The 15,452-nt window shown below is 44.0% G+C and overlaps 1 protein-coding gene across 1 annotated transcript in view; it reads right to left on the bottom strand.

The window, feature by feature from the left end:
- LOC148506376 (uncharacterized) overlaps window positions 1-15,452 on the bottom strand; it is a 143,949-nt gene that overhangs the window by 103,407 nt on the left and 25,090 nt on the right. Inside the window, exons 2-7 of the mRNA XM_088446875.1 lie at window positions 12,383-12,712; window positions 9,475-9,774; window positions 7,616-7,900; window positions 6,598-6,705; window positions 3,907-4,221; window positions 1,457-1,804 (exon numbers count right to left, since the gene is read on the bottom strand). Coding sequence (XP_088303001.1) covers window positions 1,457-1,804; window positions 3,907-4,221; window positions 6,598-6,705; window positions 7,616-7,900; window positions 9,475-9,774; window positions 12,383-12,712 — 1,686 coding nt within the window. The remainder of the gene's footprint in view (window positions 1-1,456; window positions 1,805-3,906; window positions 4,222-6,597; window positions 6,706-7,615; window positions 7,901-9,474; window positions 9,775-12,382; window positions 12,713-15,452) is intronic.

Below are 15,452 nucleotides of genomic sequence, written 5' to 3'. Positions count from 1 at the left end.
CCCTACTGCCTAACCCTAACCCTTCCCATAGTGCCTAACCCTAACCCTCCCTTTACTGCCTAACCCTAACCCTACTGCCTAACCCTAACCCTCCCCCTAGTGCCTAACCCTAACCCTACTGCCTAACCCTAACCCTTCCCATAGTGCCTAACCCTCCCTTTACTGCCTAACCCTCCCCCTAGTGCATAACCCTAACCCTCCCCTAGTGCCTAACCCTAACCCTCCCCCTAGTGCCTAACCCTAACCCTCCCCCTACTGCCTAACCCTGAACCCAACCCGGATACTTCCCTTCGGGATTCTGGAGCCGGTATTCTGACCGTTGGCATCCTGAATGTCGGGATGCTGAGTACATGGGATGCTAGTGTATTTTAATGGGTGCAGGGTGTGCAGTGCACACGGGCCCCTGAGTCCATGGGGGCCGACGCCGCACACCCTGCACCCATACTTTTTATTTCTTCATACTTACCTCTCTGATGTCCCATGGAGTAGCACTGCTGAAAACGACTGGAAAATGGCCACCGCAGCCATTTTCCCGGTGTTTTGTTTATGCGCAGACAGAAATCACCAGGAAAATGGACGCCGCGCCATTTTCCCGGTGAACTGTGCATGCACAGTAGACTCTGGGCACACTCTAGTGCCCCAAATCTACTGCTGCTGTCAGTTCGCTGATGGCAGCCGGGAAGAGAGGAGGGGGCCCTGGATGGGGAGCGAACACGGGCCCCCTCCTCTCTTAATACGCCCCTGGCTGAGTACATCCCTATTTATTTAAGTCGGCGTTTCAGGGACACAGACAAATCTATTGCAGCCAGCATGGGGTGGATTCATATGCAGAAACTAATGATGAAGGCTGCTGCTGACGATAGTAATATAACAGGTGGGTGAGGCTTCCATCTGCAGACGCACGGATTGTCAGTATACACAGGCGGATTTTCGCATTAGCAGAAGGAAGTAGGCTGCCGCCCGTGACCGGTGGAGAGGTAACGGATGATGTGACTCATAAGGCCCTTCATAGTCCGAGCATATGCAACAGTCATTGGGTTGTATAGGCTCAGGTAGCGCTGTGTTGTTTTCATTTGGTTTTCATTTTCCTATTTATATGACTACTGTTTATCAAACGTCACACAGTACTGAGAGACTCATCTCCGGTTCTTGCTTACTACTTTATGTTTGATATTGTAATGTAATCTAACTTTCTGAGGGCACCCTATACATGTTATACAGTATTTGTGGTTGATCAGAATTATTTTATTGTGTTTTTATGTCTTGCGGCTGTATACTGGTCTTGTGCAGGAAAATCCCCATTCATCTTCAAGTAGAGTAGGTCAAAATGACAATTTCAGTTTACAGTTTATTGTTATTCCATTTTTACAATGTAACAATACGCTGAGGCACAGACCACTTTAAACTTTAACCCATACAGGTAAAAGACACCATTACTCCAGTGATTCTCACTCACCCTGTACTTGTAGTGGTCCTGTACTTCTCTCCGCCGACTGCTCCAGGCTGGGGTGTTCTACTCTGCAGATATACTCTGTTCCTTGATTCTGCAGTGATGGCTTGAACAGTAAACATGCTGTGTAGGTAAATGTTTTATCGCTTTGCAGCTGGGATCTGCGAGTTGGAGACCTGGTGGTCTCATTGTCAGGTAGGTGAATTAATTCAGTATTTCCTCTGTCTCTCTTATACCATCTCACAGTCAGACTGTCCGGGTAATAACGTGAGATTGTGCACAGCAGCTGCACCCGTTTCTCCAGTAACAGATCCGGTGTCTGTATTTCCCCCATTACTGGCCGGGAAAGGAAATCTGCAAATTTTATACACATAGAAAAGTTTCTCAACTGACATTGTACATTTACATCATGTTACTATTTATACTTTACTGTTTTAGGAGTGTTGTATCATATACTGTATCAATTTCTTCTTAAAGTGTGAATTCCTAAATAATGTAATATTATTACCTACCCAATATCAGTTTTTAGTTAAGACGGCAAACCCATAAACCCATGTTTGTTTGTTTTTACAGAAATCACTGTGACAGCTGGGTCATCACTAGTTTTACTTTGTTTGTTCAGGCTGCTAATAATGTTATTTAGTTCAGTATAGTTAATTTCACTCATGTGACAATTGTGGCAACAACCAGTGGAGAGCCTGTGACTAGCAGCCATATTTGTCCACCTTCCAGAAAGATTTTGAAAGTGATAATTATTAGTAGGACATCTCAGAAAAATCACATACGTGCTTAAAAGATACTTAACTTTGTATTTAAAGAAGAAGAAACTAATTATATGTGATAGCTGCTTTAATATATTCTTTAGTGCCAACCAAATCCAACATTTCTTTAAACTGAGTTAAATGTGTTTGTTTTAGATGTGTATAAAGTTAAACACACATTTAATAAATATTGCATTTTTAATATACTGAATGAATAATGTTGCTCTCGTAATAAAAGGAAACAAACATTTTTCCACTAATATAGTAATAAAATAGAATTTCTCTCATAAGAGAATTATCATAGTAACAGTTTCTGACTTATTTGGCAATATTTAGTAATTTCCTTCATTATATTATAAGTGTATGGTGATTCCTTTCCTTCTGATTGACCGAAGAGCACACACAGCAGCTGTCACAACCTCTTCATTTATTTAGGCAGATTTGTCTGCGTTTTTTATAACGGTTTCTAAAGCCGATGCTTAGTAAATACGGGGTTCTATTGATTGAGAGCCGATGTTCTATCCTAAAGTGTGGTTTTCCTGCAGTTTCCCTTCTGTTTGGGCTTTAGTAAATCCGCAGATTACAAAACCGTGAGGAAAATCCAAAAACGATGCTTAATAAATATGGCTCCTGGTGTAATACCGGTGACTATGCTGACCACACAGAGACATAAGGTTCTGAGGGGAAGATGTATCAAAGCTTTCTGAAGGACGATGCAATATGTACTTGATAAATGCTACCTCGAAGCACATTGGTTGCTATGGGAAATTTCTCCACTCTTCTTCCCCTGAGTCTGTGCCCGGCTCACTTCCTCTATAGACACAGGAGAGCACTGACTGGAAACGCATTGGCTTCTAGTGTATGGACCGTGTGTAAGATTATGATATGAAAGATACATGTACAGTAGGAACATTGGGCCTGATTCAGACCCGCTCGCAAGTGGGTCGATGTTATGGACTGAGCATGCGCACGACGGAGGGAGCTCCGTCGTGCGCATGCGCCAGACGCGACAAGCGAAGGAAAGTCCTTCGCTCGTTGTGTCCGATCAAAGGGGGCGTGCTGTCAATGTTGATTGACAGCACGCCCCCTTTGGTGGGCGTGCCAGGGGCGTGCCTCCCTGACGGGGGCGTTCCCACGGGAACGCCTCCCGTCAAAAGCCGGCCCACTGACATCACTAGTGATGTCAGTGGGAGTGATTTTGGCTCTGATAGAGCCAAAATCACTCCGGAGCTTGCGGTTGAAAACCTCAACCGCAGGCTCCGGCTCGTAAATTCGATGGTCGCGATGGTCTCGACCATCGCGACCATCACAATGCACGCTCGTATAGCCTGTGGGTGGTGACCCACGGCTATACGAGCGTCCAGGAGGACGCTCCATGAAAATGGAGCCCGGCCCTCATTCAGAGCGTGCGCTCTGCTCAGAGCGTACGGCTCTGAATGAGGGCCATTGTTCTGTAAGTATTATTCTGCATTGCAGTGTTGGGTCTCCCATAGTATATTGTATACAGCACTGATACAGGTACTTTATTGTGGTTATTATATAACGCTAAGGAACTTGTGCCGGCAGCAAGGAACCTAGGAACATTATATGGAGGTGGTAAGTGTATATATTAGTCTTATATAATGAGTGTATATTGAGTGTATATAATGAATATAATAATAACCTATTTAGTAGTATTCTCTTACAGACACTTACGTTTTATGTCACTCTCCTGACTCTTCCATTCTCTCTGTACCGGATGTTTCAGTTTTTCATGGGTCACCTCAGCTCGCACAGTGTACGGCTCATATACATTCACCTTGTCTCTGAGGCTCTCACAGGTGCTGGTGGCATTAAAGGTCCCGTCCTGGTTTTCCTGCATGATAGGGGGAGTGGATTCCAGGTTCCTTGTACCTGAAGGTGGCTGGATCACTGACCAACGTATTGTGATATCTTTAGGGTAAAAATGATCCACGTTCAGGCTGAAAGTGCCGTCCGCTGAGCACATGATATTTCTCACCTTCGGAAGTCCTGTAATGACAAACCATAAATTCCAGCAACATTTCCAATGTACAAAGACACAGGTAGAGCAATTTTTTTTTAGCACATTAACAGTTTTATGTACCAGCCTACAATGCCCAACGCATGTGTGTGAGCAGCTTAACAGACTTGCTGTGATAACCTTATACAGATATTCTTAAGTGGGAGCACAGGTGTAATCACAGCGGGAACACGTTGCCTGGGGAATCGAGAATATACCACATACAGCCATTAGGTGGCGTACAGAGCCCATCCACCCCAGGGCTGCTGTATCTGACCTGTGCAGACATTTGTTAGTAAAGAGACATCCAAGTTGTTTAGAATAAAAGGTCCCTAAAGTATACACTCTGTTTTTGTCACAGAGCAGCAGTATATGTATTACATAGGTATTACCTGCACCCTAGGTCAGCTCAAGAACTATCCTCTGTCATCTCAAAGATCATCGGAGCTACAGATGTGTTCACATACATCTGACTTCCTTGCAAATTAAACAGCCCTTCTAGTCGCGTGATATCGTGGCGTGACTCGGTAGCGCCGAGCATGTTTTCGTTCAACTTTTTACCTTCCAATGCGTCATAGGCCCGTATTCAATTAGAGGCGAAAAGTCAGAAAAGCTTTGCCTGTCCGACTTTCCGCCTCATTCGCCAGTTTCAGAAAACTTTTTATGCGCGTTCCCGCTATTCACCTTATTCAATTCCAAAGCAGGCGAAAACGGGAATCGGCGAATGTGGAACAGGCAGAAAGTACTGAAAGAATTGGGGAAATCAGTCTGTACCCCCAAAAAAGATGCACTGACATAGGGAATCAATGTAGTTGTGTACTAATAGCCCTAATAAAAGGGTTTGGGGTACTTAAGTTGTGTAAATTGCTTCTTATTAGCGTCTTTGCAAAAGTGGTGAAGAATGGCGTAAAGCAGTATTTTTTGGTGAAAATAAGTAGTGCTGTCAACTTTGGGGTACTTGAAAATGGGGGCTAGAATTTTTTTGTGAAAACCCACCTGCTGCATTCACCTGCAATCCCAAAAACACTTTGCCCCTCCTTACAGCACCCCAAGAAGTCTAATTCGCTAGGTTTTTATAGTCGTCACCCCACTTTTTCTCCCCCAAAATGAAAGTACCTTTTTTTGGGGGTGTTCTGAGGTAATTTTTTTTATTTTTTCGGTTGATTTGTCCTTTGGGCGGCTGTCCCAGGGGTTCAGAGTTGTTTCCCCAGGTTTGCACCCCAAACTAACAATTTTGCACTTCTTTTCACCTGCTATTCATAGGAGATACTTTTTTTGCCTATTACACTGCATTGAGTTTCCGCTTAGGCGAAAACTCCCTGGAATTGAATATGGAGATAAGTTGTGGACAGAAGCAATAGGCAAAATGTTTTCACCGATCGCGGCTTTTCGCATCTAATTAAATACGGGCCTTATTTGTAAAGTAATGCGAATAGAATGCACAAGCAGCTTCCGCTGATTGAAATTATATGCTCCAGCCAATCAGCTCCTAACTGTCACCCAAAAAGACAGTTGGGAGCTGATTGGCTGGAGCTCCATTTATCATACACAGTGAGTTTTAAAACCTGTTGCATATGCTAAAACTTGTCGACAAATGGGCCCTTTAATCCCCTAACCTAGTGGTTCCCAAACTGGTTGCTGTGGCACCCTGAGGGGGGCTACGGCTGCTCTTGTAGGGGTGCCTTGGGTTGAGGGTCCAGGACCAACTCAAATAATTTATGGTCAATGTGATACTGTAGGTAAAACTATCACATCACTGAACATAAGGGTGACAAGTAAGCACCATTTACTTCATTTAATAATTTTAATAAGAGACTTCGGGCCTAGGGGTGCCTAAAAACACACATGCTGACACTCTAGAGCGCTGTGATTCATGAAAGTTTGGGAACCACTGTCGTTACCTGTACAAAGCCCACTCTAAGTACTGCACAGTGCCAGAGTATTATGTCTCACTACCTAGCTCCAGGGATTGTGATTCTCTCTGTACCAAGTTATTCAGGTTCAGGGGGGGAGCAGCTAGTGGGCAGTGACCTGCGTGTGAGGCCCATTCCACCTTGTGGAAGCTCCTGCTGGGAAGACTCAGGATCCGTGAGACTGACAGCCTCTCCTCAGCCCGCCATGTGATAGAGATGATGGAGGATTACCGGGAGGACGTGAGGGAGCAGCACATAGGGACGCATTATAATGACTAATATCATCGCTATGTGCGAACGGTCTCACTTCACCCCAACTCCTCGTCTGGCGACTCCGCGGGGCGTCCGAATGGAGGGAGGGGAGGAGATGGGCCGCTCTTTCCTCCGTATCTGCCTTGATACATAGAATCATCTCTGATATTGGGATATAAAATAAGGCTTCTGATGACTTACGTTTCTTCCTGTAACTAATGAGAAGACTGGCGATGATAATGGATCCCAACGCACAAGTCAGCACAGCAGCGGCAATAATTACATAATGTTTGTGTTTCGCCCTCAGATCTGCAAGAAAACAAACAACATTAGAGTGATATATGGCGGGAGATTTATTACACCTTGGAGAGAGATAAAGTGCCAACCAATCAGCTGTCATGTTACAGGCTGTACTAGATAAGCGACAGGAGCTGATTGGTTGCTTTGGGCAACTTATGTGTGTACAATTATGATTAATACCCCTACCGCAAGTTACTATGGATGTTACAAGTCACCTCAGACACTGTGACCTGTATAGTATCCATTAGCCTACAGCCTCCTGATCCTTTATGTAACAGTTTTTTATATAGTCACCGACCTGCCAATCAGCTCCTGACTATCATCTGTTTGAAAAATGACAGTTGGGAGCTGATTGGCTGGTGCACCATTTATCATACTGCTTGGTGACTTCTAATATCCATGTAACTTATACTAGAGCTTTGCCACATATATTTATTCTAGGAGCTGGGATCGGATCATACACACTGACATTTACAGTACACGGTTAACTAATGAGCGAGCAGCGAGGAAAATTGTATTTTATATAAATAAAATATAAAAGGTCTTTTTGAGCACACTGTAAAGGGTTGGTATGAGGTGGGCGGTAGTGGTCCATTAAAAACAGAAAAGAGGTTTATGAATAATGTTGACACAAAAGGGACAAAAGAAAGACAAAAGGTTCCTAAAAAATGTAAAAAATGCGTAATTTAACGGCTGCTCAAATTAATTCTGGTGCCAGGCTAATCCACTTAGAAGCCAACCTGTCATTTCCAGGACATATGCCAGCAGGGCACCCGGTAATCTCTAGTATAGTACCTCAAAATCCTGGAAACCAGCAGGTAAGAAAAAACATAACGCCAACTGGGCTGCAGTGTTTATTGGATGAGGTACGGTAACAAGGATTGTTCCGTATGGGCACTTATAGTTGGCGTGTACTTACCTCTCCCTTCTACTAACAGGCTCTTAATCAGAGGATGGATCAGTGTGCCATGCTTCGCCATACAGGAGACCTCCATACCCCAGTTCTTTTCTGTGGGCAGGAACTGGTAGACCGACTCCACGGATGAACTGGTAACATTCTGGGTCTTCGTATTCTCCACAATAGTCCCGTTCAGGAGCCAATTCACAACAATGGATTCTGGGTAAAACTTGGACACATGACAGACTAACGTCTGCGCTACATTCATCTCAAATACCTTGGACGTGATGGAAATGGACGGAGCAGCTGCAAGTAAAGTGATACGGACACAAGTCATTGTAATACTTTTACCGTTCTCTTCTATTTCTGTGTATTCCCCACCTGTGATAGAGATTTAGGGGATTTTCCATCCAACTCCCCCCGCACTCTCGAAACTCCATACAAGTACAGTATTTACCAAGGGTGTTGCTGATCAGCTAATTACCACTCAACCCTCTTTCACAGCTAAACTGTACCCACGCGTTTTACCACAGAGATACATTATATATATTTTTCTTAAATATACAGGACTTTTTAAAAAGAGAAGATTCATTATATCATACCACACAACATTTTCCCATTGCAAATCAAGACATTACCCAAAAGGGGGCGTGTCTTCTTCAATTTGGGGGCGTGGCCACATCCCCGAGGATATATAGGAGAGAGCGCTTTCAGAAGCGCATGCGCACTGGCCAAACATCGAGGCAGCCGTGTGGTCATAGACCGTACGGCCGCCTCTGAATGAAGGCCCATGTGTGGGGTTGCCTCTCAGCCAAGGGAGTGGGCTCACTCACAATTTTGCCTAAGAACACAGCCATGAATAAAGAATGGTACCAACACATCCTCCAAGAGCAACTTCTCCCAACCATCCAAGAACAGTTTGGTGAGGAACAATGCCTTTTCCAGCATGATGGAGCACCTTGCCATAAGTGGCTCGGGGAACAAAACATTGACATTTTGGGTCCATGGCCAGGAAACTCCCCAGACCTTAATCCCATTGAGAACTTGTGGTCAATCCTCAAGAGACAGGTGGACAAACAAAAACTCACATATTCTGACAATCGCCAAGCATTGATTAGGCAAGAATGGGCGGCCATCAGTCAGTGTGTGGCCCAGAAATTGATTGACAGCATGCCAGTGCGAAGTGCAGAGGTCTTGAAAAAGAAGAGTCAATGCTGCAAATAATGACTCTTTGCATAAACTTAATGTAATTGTCAATAAAAGCCTAGGAAACTTATGAAATGCATGTAATTTTACTTCAGTATACCATAGTAACATCTGACAAAAACACTGAAGCAGAAAACTTTGTGAATAACAATACTTGTGTCATTCTCAAAACTTTTGGCCACGGCTGTATAATAAGTGGTGGATAAAATCAGGTTGTCATATTTAATAAGGATAGTTTTGTAAAAAGGAGTAAGGAAAATTCTATTCACATAGGTTCGAGTTTTTTTATGAGCAGTTTGGATTTGACTCAGTTTGTACGGATCCAAAAGGAGGTAAAACGTAATCTTTCTTCCATGGGAGATCCAAAATGTCCATGACATTTTGCTTCATTTTCAGATGCAAATTTGCTTTAAGTTGGCAGAAAGAACACAGTCGAATTCGAACCGCTCAGCTCTACTTTCTTTGACGGTTTACTTTTTTAGTATAATCATTTTTTGGGCAATTTTTGTTGTTTTCTTGTACAAAAAAAACAACTTTACTCCCACTACATTTTCTCTTTTCCAGTGCCTCCCAGTGCCTTTTAAATGAGGTAGGCACTTTTAAATGCAGTAGACCACAAATTAAAAGTACAAACTACAGTAGACTACTAAGGCCCCTATGAGAGCTTTGGTTACCTCCGTACACCAGCTGGAAGTCTTCCTGTAGAGGTCTGTTTAGAGACTGATGTTGGATTCTGCATGAGAAGATCCGGTCCCTGTCCTCCTTAGTGGGTGTTATCGTTACTGAGCTGTTCACGCTGAACGTCCCATCCTGGTGTCTCAGAAGTTTGCCCACAGCGGCTGTACTCAGTACCTCCCCGTCCCTCAACCATTTAATGTCAATGTCCTCAGGGTAGAACCCTGTGATGGAGCTGTGGAGGATACTCTCCTTATTATTAAGAACAGCTTTATCTGTGATTCTGATCTGTGGAGGAGCTGAAACAGATGAATATAGGAAATGTATATGTAACAAAGCTCGGATAAGTAACACAAACTGATGCAAAACTTACAAACCCGGGGCCTGATTACTTACCGATCGCAACTGCGATTATGCACGCAATCGGACGATTTTTGCGTTCAGGCCATATGTCAGCTTACACGTAGCGAGTGACATAGAAAATACAGGCGCTGATAGTGCCTACATGCCATATTAGTGCCTAAACGGATGATAATAGGTGATAGACAATATCACTTTAATATGTAGACAGTGCATGGACCCTCTTTTACAAAATAAAAAAATACTTTTATAAAATCCATGGATCAAATGTATTGTGCATCATTGCAAGCCAGGAAAGCAGCACATGCATATCCAGAGCCGTAATTAGGAGTGTGCGAGGGGCGCTGCCGCTCAGAGCCCCCTGGGTGGAACCACTGCTGTCCTGTGGTACTTGCATCTGGAACGGCACTCTGCAGCCAGAATCACTGCTGCAGCCGGAATCACTGCTGCGGTGCTGCCTGGAGCCTCCTCTGGACACTCCAGACACCGCAGCCTATACACTCCCCCGAAGCATCCTGCGGAAGCTCCGTGTACCGCTGTTCAGCAGGGCACTGATGGCCCCGCCCCCCTGGGCATGATGTCATGTGTCCAGGGTGTGTGGCCAGCACAGGGCGCCGTAACACAAAGTTACAGTGCTGTGTACATGCCTTCAACTGGACTGGTTGGAAAGACAGGGACTAGATAAGACCCTGCAGTATTCTGTGCCAGAAATGTATAAAAGGACTCTCTTATTATCGAAGCATAACCTCTTTACCGCTCGCTAAATGGGTTATGTCATCCTTTCTGCGTTTCTGTTCGTCAAATCTTTAGATGGCGGGAGCAATGCGGTCCCCATTGATGACAATGGGGACCCGGCGCTGCCCTTCTGGCATGCGCATTATATCGAAGCCCGTCGCTGGCAGCGTTAGGCTGTCTGCAGCCGAGCGGAGGACCTCACAGACGAGGAGGACTTCGCTGGACCTCGGCGGAGGGGTAAGTATTGATCAATACAAGTGCCATTTTCATTTGTATACTAAGCGAAAAACACTGCTGGTGTTTACCTACGTTAATAAATGGGGCCCTCTGTCCGCTCACGTGTGTAGATTCTCTGAAGATCTAGAGGAACGTGTGTCATCAGAACTTCTAAGAACATCTATATGATGTCATATCCCTAGCAACTGTCTTGAAAAGGCTGACAGCTTGAAAAAGTCCACAGGAGTGGACGAAACGCGTAGCTGTGCCCCTTTTTGTGGACCTTAATTGGACAATACTTTGAATTGATGTATGATCCATTTGCCAGGCATTAGGAGCTGGAGATCCTACCTGACTTGCTACATTACACGGCCCCTGCTTTTGCACTTTAACAGGTGAACCTGCAAGCGGGACTGAATCTTTGCTAGTAAAGCGCTGGGAACTTGTTACCTATACCCTTGTCTACCCCGGATCCTAATTGTGCCGCACCAAGCAGACGGCACAGAGTCTGCCGGACTGGCCAGGAAAGAGGGAGTTTCACCACAAAGATATTGTGTTTTATCCCAACGCACTGTGACATTTTCTATATATCGCAACATCAGGTAAACCATATATTGTAAGATTATAGTGCAAATCGGATCCAACTACTAATAGTTTACCTGGAACGGATGCTGCCATAATGCCCCGCTTAAAATTGCATTTCGATTGGAACATTATGAGCATATTTTACCATCTATGATAAATGGAATATGTTTATTTATGTATGATTTACTAATGTATTGGCCCGTACACACGGGTCGATCAGACAACGAGCAGATGATATCGAACATCCAGCATACGCACCAACCCCAAAATGACTACAACGACCCACGATCAATGATCACGGGTCCCTATAGTAACCAGGCCTGCATGCACGGGCGATGGTCGATATCGACCATCCGTGCCGCGTATCGTCCATCGTTCGGGGATTGAAAGGACCCCAAAGCAGGATGATATGAACGATATGAATGATATCGTTATCGTTCATATCGTCCTGCATGGTCGTACCGTGTGTACGCACCTTAAGGCTCAATTAATAACATTGTTGCTACTGCTATGTCTCCGATGTTCTTGTACTAGTTTGTTCCTAATGTCATCAGCCTGAGCAATAAGTGCTAGGTCCTATTTATATTTTATTGTAATGCATATAAGTATATGGTAGAATAAAAACTTTTTTATATTTGGGAATATTAATGCGGCCCAGATATTTTGTTTTCCAGCACATTTTCCTTTTATCTATTAGACTATGGCTTTGTGCCTACTGAGCATTCGCAGGTCTCCGGGAACATGGCGCCCGTGCCACAATCAAGGAGACTTCTCTATTGCACGTGTGCAAAATAAATGTAAAATGGCTGCCGCGCCATTTTTCGAGTGGTTTCTGTTGTACTGCAGTGCCATCCGACGCAGGACTCCTGAGATGTAAGTATAATTATGGGTGTGGTGTGGGACCCCCTCGACCTACAGGCCCAGGTGCACCGCACACCCTGCACCCATTGTAGATAGGCCCATGCAATTGCTACTGTATATGTACTATTTATACATTTTAACATCTTTTACCTTGAATATCTAGTCTGATTTCCCTCTCTTTACTGTCTGGGGTGTAGCTTACGAAACAGGTGTACATCCCGCCGTCAGACAGAGTTACATTTGCAATAGTCAGACTAGCGCCTCCATCCATTGCTCGGTCTATGTACGACAGTCGGGGATGTTCTCTTGTCACTGTTTTATCTCGAACACTTAAGATTTCCTTTCCCTGAAAACGCCAGGCTATTTTAAGATATTTACGGATGACAGGAGGATTATTCACTTTGAATAAGCAGGGGACCTGCACATCTGCCCCCATCGTGGCTTTGTGGGTTGGTGGAACGATCAGCTCCAGAGCTGCTCCTGTAGAAGTGAAAAGAGGATCTAGATTACTATACGTGAAATGTAGCAGGAGAGACACTGCGATGTGTAAAACTAAAGTGATCGCATTAGCGGCCCCTGTGATTCCGCACATGTATGGTCAGCTGACAGCAGATGTGCAAGTGGTGAGTGCTGGGACGGGATCTGTTCACACACAATACAATTATCTGGCCGTGGCAGGGTGGAGCGCTGTCACAATGCAGGGGTGATTACAACCATTTAAATAAATTAGTTCCAAAATATATATATATTTTGCATATCTATTTTATTCACATTGCAAAGATACAGAATATTAATAAGGATGCAATAAAGGTGATAAACATGTCTGGTTACAGAGATATATAATTGTCTAACCAGCAGCATTCTGAATATACTGTAACATAAGTTGGTGAAAACATCATATCGGTTAAATGGATTGCAGAAATGAAGTCTCCACCGAAAAGCTGGGCTATAACAAAATATATGTGTACTCTCTCCACATATCAAAATTAAACTTAAAGCTACCGTACAGTATATTAGTATAGCTTAGAGGCTAATCATGAACATTACAGTTATGTAGCAGTTAGAGAACACAACAATATTATAGTAGTAACCTGAACATATGCATGTTAATACAGTATATACTATATACCAAATACAGTGCATCCGGAAAGTATTCACAGCGCTTCACTTTTTCCACATTTTGTTATGTTACAGCCTTATTCCAAAATGGAATAAATTCATTTTTGTCCTCAAAATTCTACACACAATACCCCATAATGACAACATGTAAAAAGTTTTTTTTGAGATTTTTGCAAAGTTAATAATAAAAAAAAAACCTAAGAAATCACATGTACATAAGTAGTCACAGCCTTTGCTCAAAACTTTGTTGATGCACCTTTGGCAGCAATTACAGCCTCAAGTCTTTTTGAATATGATGCCACAAGCTTGGTACACCTATCTTTGGGAGTTTCACCCATTTCTCTTTGCAGCACCTCTCAAGCTCCATCAGGTTGGATGGGAAGCATCGGTGCACAGCCATTTTCAGGTCTCTCCAGAGATGTCTTATCGGATTCAAGTCTGGGCTCTGGCTGGGCCACTCCAAGGACGTTCACAGAGTTGTCCTGAAGCCACTCCTTTGATATCTTGGCTGTTTGCTTAGGGTCGTTGTCCTTCTGAAAGATGAACAGTCGCCCCAGTCTGAGGTCAAGAGCGCTCTGGAGCAGGTTTTCATCTTGATGTCTCTGTACATTGCTACATTCATCTTTCCCTCTATCCTGACTAGTCTCCCAGTTCCTGCTGCTGAAAAACATCTCCACAGCATGATGCTACCACCATGCTTCACTGTAGGAATGGTATTGGCCTGGTGATGAGCGGTGCTTGGTTTCCTCCAAACATAACGCCTGGCATTGACGCCAAAGAATTCAATCTTTGTCTCATCAGACCAGACAATTTTGTTTCTCATGGACTGAGAGTCCTTTAGGTGCATTTTGGCAAACTTCAGGCAGGCTGCCATGTGCTTTTTACTAAGGAGTGGGCTTCCGTGTTGCCACTCTACCATACAGGCCTGATTGGTGGATTGCTGCAGAGATGGTTGTCCTTCTGGAAGGTTCTCCTCTCTCCACAGAGGAATGCTGTAGCTCTGACAGAGTGACCATTGGGTTCTTGGTCACCTCCCTGACTAGGGCCCTTCTCCCTCAGTTTAGACAGCCAGTCAACTCTAGGAAGAGTCCTGGTGGTTCCAAACATCTTCCATTTACAGATGATGGAGGCCACTGTGCTCATTGGGACCTTCAAAGCAGCAGATATTTTAAACTCCCTATGGTTGATATGCGCACTATACCTTACCGACTTAACACAACTAAAACTTATCTAAAATAAACACACGGACAACAGGAGTTGGATTTAAAATTAAAGGTCAAATTTATTTGACATTAGATTATTAATAATTAATTAATAATTAATCATATTAAATTTGGGCTATCTAATTAGATAATTAGATGTTGCCAATTTAAATGAATTGTGAGCTTAAAGTTAGTTTGGTGGCGGACAACAAAGAACGGACACTCCCACAGACACACGCAGACCAAACACATCACTCGTTGGTGTTCAACTCTCCCCAAAAAGCACGCCCGGACGAGCTGTGTCATTACCGGAAGGGACGGGTTTGGCCTATCATTGAACCAGGAAAGCGCACCCATCTAATTTGTATAACTAAAAGCACACTACCGTTCTTTCCGCCAAAGCGAGGCAACTCAAAGCTGCAGCCCGCCACCAAACAAACTAAACCCAACTACACCATCACCTTACACAACGCCTCCACAAAACAGAAGCAAAACTGCCCCTGACAAAAAGGTCCCCATCAGACCCAACAAATGCACGTATTAGATCATGAGTGCCTGATAAACCAAGGTCCCCAACAGACCTACAAATGCACATATTAGATCATGATTGCATGATAAACCAAGGTCCCCATCAGACCTAACAAATGCACGTATTAGATCATGAGTGCCTGATAAACCAAGGTCCCCATCAGACCTAACAAATGCACGTATTAGATCATGAGTGCCTGATAAACCAAGGTCCCCATCAGACCTAACAAATGCACGTATTAGATCATGAGTGCATGATACACCAAGGTCCCCATCAGACCCAACAAATGCACGTATTAGATCATGAGTGCATGATAAACCAAGGTCCCCATCAGACCTAACAAATGCACGTATTAGATCATGAGTTCCTG

This window comes from Taudactylus pleione, unplaced genomic scaffold, assembly GCF_031769625.1.
Source record: "Taudactylus pleione unplaced genomic scaffold, aTauple2 ptg000407l, whole genome shotgun sequence".
NCBI classification, from domain to species: Eukaryota; Metazoa; Chordata; class Amphibia; order Anura; family Myobatrachidae; genus Taudactylus; species Taudactylus pleione.
Note: the sequence above shows the minus strand (reverse complement) of the source record. Positions and strands in the feature narration are given on the sequence as shown.